Genomic DNA, 6076 nt, shown 5'->3' with positions numbered 1-6076 from the left:
ACGGGAGGAAATATCCAACTCCGACTCGGACTCCGACTCTCCGTTTGTGCTTTTCTTGGGCCGCCCGGAAGCCCAGAACCAGAAGCCGTTGAGGCAGTCCAATTAATGAAACAAGTCCACTTTAAGTCCATTTTTAACTCCCTAACGTATAGCTCTAATTTAATTCGTATCCCTGAAACATGATACCAAATATCTTGACCCTAAATATTAAAATCAGTTTAATTTTGACTCCTTTAGTGGTTTTAGAGGATGGTTGCGCTAATGTGATGCTTTGACCTGATCTATCCCGCTAAGTCATCTCATGGGCCCCACGAGATGACTTAGCGAGATACAACAGGTCAAAGTGGAACGTCAACGACGCTACCCTCCAAAACTACTAAGAGAGCCAAATTACAATGGTTTTAATAGTTGGGGGTCGAGATATTCGGTATTTGTGGTTTAGCGATATGAATTAGAAGAGCTATATTTAAGGGAGTTAAAGTGAACTTAGGGGGTGTTTAGATCCAAGAGTATGAAGTTTTGGCGTGTCACATCGGGTATTGTATAGATGTCGCATAGAGTGTTCGGGCACTAATAAAAAAACTAATTATAGTATCCGTCAGTAAACCGCGAGACGAATTTATTAAGCCTAATTAATCCGTCACTAGCATGTGTTTTCTGTAGCAAATACATTGTCAAATCATAGAGCAACTAGGTTTAAAAGATTCGTCTCGCAAAGTAGTCGCAATCCATGTAATTAGTTATTTTTTAGCCTATATTTAATATTTTATGCAGGTGTTTAAACGTTCGATATGACAGGGTGTAAAATTTTGGGGTGGAATCTAAACAGGCCCTTATTCCAATTCAAAATCATGGCATCTACACCAGAATTCAAGTAGGAGCATGTGCAACTGGAGAAGTTTGTTAGAATTTTTGATTGTGCGTGTGCAGCCCAAAGAGAAAGGGCAACTCAAAATTTGAACTTTTGACCTTAAATTTAGAGTTGATTTTGGGGTTTTTTTCATCAAAGTTTATTTTTCAGCCTTTGCTTATAGATCGCTAAGAACACGTATATAAAAGTTTTATTCACAAATTATTTTTCGTTTGCAAATATGCCATTTCGCTTATTCCCCGAAATGTTTATTGACTGTGCACTCTGTACGCCATGAATCATGATGATCAAAGAAGCACGAACAATTCCAGGAAAATAAGCCCCCATGAAACTCACACATGGCGTGTGTAGGAAATTCTTTATTGACTCTGTGCACTCTCTCTTGTACTGTTGTACGGCATGATAATCAAAGTACTAACAATTCCAGAAAAATAAGCCCCATTGGGATTCACAGTTCACACATAGGCCAGCGACAATCACCTTCTTCAGGCTTAATAACGAATGATGCTAAGCATGTCAAACTAGAGGTCTCATCCAACCTTGTTTATGTTCTAATCATATACAGGACGAACAGGTCATGGTTTTCCTAGGAGAGATGGGCGGTAGAATGCATGGCTTTGCGCCATCTCAATCCTTTCACGAGGATCATTCATGGTTTCATCTCTCAGGGCTTGCAGAATATCTCTTGTCGAGAGCTCCCTGTAGATCAAAACAGTGAGTTAAAGATACATTGCTGGTTGAAACAGATGTGTTATACTAAGTTATAGAAAAAGTTGATGATTGACCTTGACATGTAAGAAAACAAGTTTGTTATGCGCAATACACACAAGCGCCTCAAAAGAAACTGCTTAGAATTTTAACCAGTATTTCAAGGAAAAATCTAAAGAGCACCTACTAATGAAATGAAATGTCAACAAGCACACGGTACTTCTGAGCTCTTTATGCCCATAGACTTCTGCATGCTGGAGCTATGTTGAGTTCATGAAGAAAGGTGATTGTTTTCTTACTGCAGTTTATGATACTCTCTACAATCTATTCACACTGGCAAGTGGAAACAGCTAGAAGCAGTGAAGGATGTGAAGTTGTGAACTGCATTCCTCGTGCATACTGTACATAGTTGAAGGAGCCCAGAGCACCATAGCCATATTGGTAAAACAGAGCACAGACCTTTTTATTAGTATTCTATAGAGCCTCTTCAAGATCGGGCACAGTTCAGCAGGTGCAACTTGCTTATTTTCCTCTGGGTGTTGCACACTTAAGCTGGGTTGACTGAGAAGCTCAAAAAATGCACCAACAGCAGAGATACCCTGTAGAGTGAAAAGTGAACAGGTTATATCCAGGATGATGTGATATCTTTTGCAAGTTTTGACTTCCAGCATTCTTCAAAAATACGCTCAAAATTCATATAACTTTCGGGGAAAATAATGAGTAGTTTTATGAGATAACCTGAATCATCCCCTTCCCCTTGATGCTGTCGCCCATGTCAGGGCTCAGTTCTCCCTTCGCTAGCATTTGCCCATACCACGCATTGCGACCTTTCAGGAGAGTAACATAAGTATCAGCCAGCAGAGGGCCAGCAAGTTTCTCAGGTTGTTCTGTGAGCAAATGAGTAATGAATATCATCTCTGACGTGCAATGAGCAAAATACACCGACTTGCTTGTTGCACTCTCATTAGTTAAAGCTGCAACCATTCCTGGAACAGAAAGTGGGTTATTATTAATCTCAAAACATGACATATACCTTGAACAGAGAGAGAAAAAACTATAACTTGTAAACAGTCTTCAAACAGAACTGTTGTGAACGTCGAGTTGGTATAATGCAAAAGAATATGAACTTGTAAATATGTGGTCAACCAAATTTGCATTAACTATCTTTCACATACCCATAGCAGTTTGTGGCAAATATGAAACAGTACATTTTTCATCCAGGCTAGCCAAAAGCAACGAACCGGAGTTTGAAAGAGTACAGTTCAAATCAATATAGACCACAGTTCAAACTAGAATGGAAGAAGCTAAGTTTTCAGATAGTCATGAGCTTCTCAGACTAGATGAATGGTTTGTTTCAGATTGGAAGAATAAGTAAATAAACTCAATTACCCAGACAAATGGAGGCAAGTGATCATGGTGTGAATTAAACAAATTAAGTAAAACCTGAACATATGGCAAACCCATGATTGAATGGAAGGATCAGTGGAGAAAGCAGCAACTCCATTCGTTTGTTAGTAGGATTAGTTAATTATTTTTACTGTTATAAAGATAGTTAATATTTTGGAAAACAAACAGAACGTATTTAAAATATTCTTACCAGCACCGATGGCGTAGACATTCTTCAAACCACCCATCACCTCATGTGTAACAAGATCACTGTTATCCCAGACAATGAAATGTGGTTGTCTCAGAAACTTAGCGAGAGGTTTCCTCCACTTGTTGGACCCACAGATTCGAGCATTTGCATATTCTTTGTTATAAATCTCTGAGGCAATGTTTGGGCCTCCAAGATATAGTATATTCTCAGTTGGAACTCCAGCTGCAATTTATTTTAAAATGCTGAATTAGTTGTAATTTGAATAAAACAAGGGAAGGAATAGGTTGGGTCAACGAAAGTTAATATCACATAAATGCATGTCAAGATAAGACCATCTTTAGCATGAGTCAGAAAATAAGTAGCATGTCCCTGTCTATAATGAATTGACAAGAACAGTGTATTTGTGTTTTCATGTAAACAGTCTTCAAACAGAGCAGGCCATGTGATGTGATTAAGCAAAACCAAGGGTTAGTGCACACCCAAAATGTCAATGAATGCTACAGAATTATACTCCCTCCGTACTCGTAAAGGAAGTCGTTTAGGACAGCGACACGGTGTCCAAAACACAACTTTGACTTCTTATTTCTATAAAAATATTTATTAAAAAATGATATATGTATACTTTTATGAAAGTATTTTTCAAGACAAATCTATTCATATAATTTTTACATTTTCAAACTCAATAACTTGAGAGTTATTCATGATTTATATTCCCAAGGTTTGACTTAAACATTGTCCTAAACGACTTCCTTTACGAGTACGGAGGGAGTACATGTCATGGCAACTATAAGTACTGAATACATTTTTGTTCTGTAAAGCTGGACATTGACAGTTACCTGATAAAAATACTGAACTGGTACTTCGGAATGTCATGTGCTCTAGTTAATAGCATCAGCAGCAGAAATTCAAACATCGAAGAGCACACTGTTTAAATCATTAATAAGCCCTTCACTCAATGTATGCCCTTTGGGAATCATTTAGTAACCTATTTATCCATAGTACAGTACTATGTGTTTCTTTCATTAAATATATTTATTGCAACCTTCCACTAACCAACTCCATTTCTATTCCTTGATGACACTATGACATAAAGAGTATCTTAATAGGTGAGCATGTAGGCATAAGCAAAGAGATAAGAGAGAGCTGCTTACTTGCAGAACTAATCATCTGCGTGGGCGTAATGATACGAGGAATTGGGTCCAAGGATGCTTCTATCCCCTTTGCGAGCGAGATTATCACCGGAACGCTGATCCGCTCCTTCCAGTACTTGCTGATCTCCTCGAACACCTCCCTCGTCTCGGTGGATGGAAGGCCGTTCACCACAATGTCAGCATCCCAGACAGCTTCCTGCAGGTTGGTGACCACCTTGAGAGGGCAGAGTGGCGTGTCGATCATGTTCAGGCAGAAGCCGTCCCTCAGTATCTCATCGGCGTACAATGTCCTGTCGCCGAGGCGCGCCTCGACGTACTTGAGGTAGGCGCAGCGGCGGATGAGCCGCCTCAGCACGTCCTCCCTCGAGTTGATCACCTCGAACAGATGCTCCGCGGTGGTCCGGTCCACCGACCGCCCCGCCCGGCGCCATATCCGTATCTGAACCTTCTCCCGGAAACGGCCGTAGGCGTCCTGCAGCAGGGCGGCGAAGACGCTGCCCCACGCGCCGGCGCCAATGCCGACGATCTTCAGCAAGTCGCCGTCGGACTTGCCGAGCAGGCGGCGCAGCTCGTCGAGCCTCTCCTCGGTGCCATTGCCGCCGTTCACCGATCCATTCACGTGCACGCTCCCGACCATCTGTCTCCTCTCGCCAACAGCCGTAATTCAGCAGCGAAATCAGAGGCGTGCGCTCTCAGCGGCAATTGATCGAGCACCTTAAGCGCGAGGCTTTCACAGCTTCCCAGCTCTCGCATCACCCAACGACCACGCGCGAAACCGCTTCAAACACCGCTCACCAACCAAGAACCAAACACCCCCCACCACAATGCACGCACTCGCAGCAGCAGAATCCCAAGAACAGGTGATCCACCACCACCACCTACAACCACACAAAGACATCAAAAAGGGCAACAAAAAGGATAAGTAGAGAAGGAAATCATTCCTTACAACCGTCACCCACCTCCTCCAGCTCAAGGATACCGGGGGCGGAGGTTGGATGGGTGGGTGGGTGGTGGATGGAATGGAGAGGATGCAACGGCCCGTGCCGAGAAGCTGGCGCTCAGCTCATCTTGTTAAGTGGAGGAGTAGTAGAGTGTAGGGATGGGCGAGGTGGATGGAGGCATTAATGGAGATGGACGGCGCCAACGATGCAGTGGCCGCCATTAATGAGCGAGCGAGCGACGAAGTGGGCGAGAGACGACGAAGGTTCTCCTGCTCCCATCTCGCTGGATACTTGTTCCTCAACTTAAATCAATTAAAAAAAAAAGCACTTCCTCCGTTTCGCAATATAAGAGCAACCACATTCAAAAGCAGGTAATAAGACATAAATGCACCTCTATTACCAGGTAATAAACATTATGGTAAGGGGTAACAACTGCTACCCGGTTTTAGTACTACTACCGGTAGCAAGAAAATAAAGAAATAATAGATGTGCAGCAGCTTCATGGGGTAAGCAATTATGTTATATAGAAAATGTATAGTTTTTTCAGTGGCCCCACCTTACTACCCCTAGCAGACAAAATATACATTGTGAACTTCCTATGTAGCTGCTACCTCTGTTACATGGGCCCACGCTAATGCCCACTTGAGCAAGATACATTGGGCATGCCCTAAATTATTATAGCACTTCCCACATCTATATTGATATATTCATATTAATGTTAATGAATCTAGATAATGGCTTACATTGTCGGAGGGAGTATGTTCATATGCACTATAGCTGTGTATAATGTTAAATCAAATTCAGTTGG

The 6076-nt window shown here is 42.1% G+C and overlaps 1 protein-coding gene across 1 annotated transcript; it reads right to left on the bottom strand.

Moving 5' to 3' along the window:
- Positions 1–1176: 1176 nt before the first annotated feature.
- Positions 1177–5527, bottom strand: LOC4326512 (probable glycerol-3-phosphate dehydrogenase [NAD(+)] 1, cytosolic). Its single transcript, NM_001398016.1, has 6 exons — positions 5287–5527; positions 4328–5205; positions 3177–3398; positions 2318–2565; positions 2039–2178; positions 1177–1570 (listed from the first exon to the last, which is right to left on the bottom strand). Exons 2-6 carry the CDS (start codon positions 4962–4964, stop codon positions 1447–1449), a joined length of 1371 nt encoding a protein of 456 aa, NP_001384945.1. The 5' UTR covers positions 4965–5205; positions 5287–5527; the 3' UTR covers positions 1177–1446.
- Positions 5528–6076: the final 549 nt, after the last annotated feature.

Source organism: Oryza sativa, chromosome 1 (assembly GCF_034140825.1).
Source record: "Oryza sativa Japonica Group chromosome 1, ASM3414082v1".
NCBI classification, from domain to species: domain Eukaryota; kingdom Viridiplantae; phylum Streptophyta; class Magnoliopsida; order Poales; family Poaceae; genus Oryza; species Oryza sativa.
The sequence above is the reverse complement of the archived record's forward strand: the minus strand, read 5'-3'. Positions and strand labels throughout refer to the sequence as shown.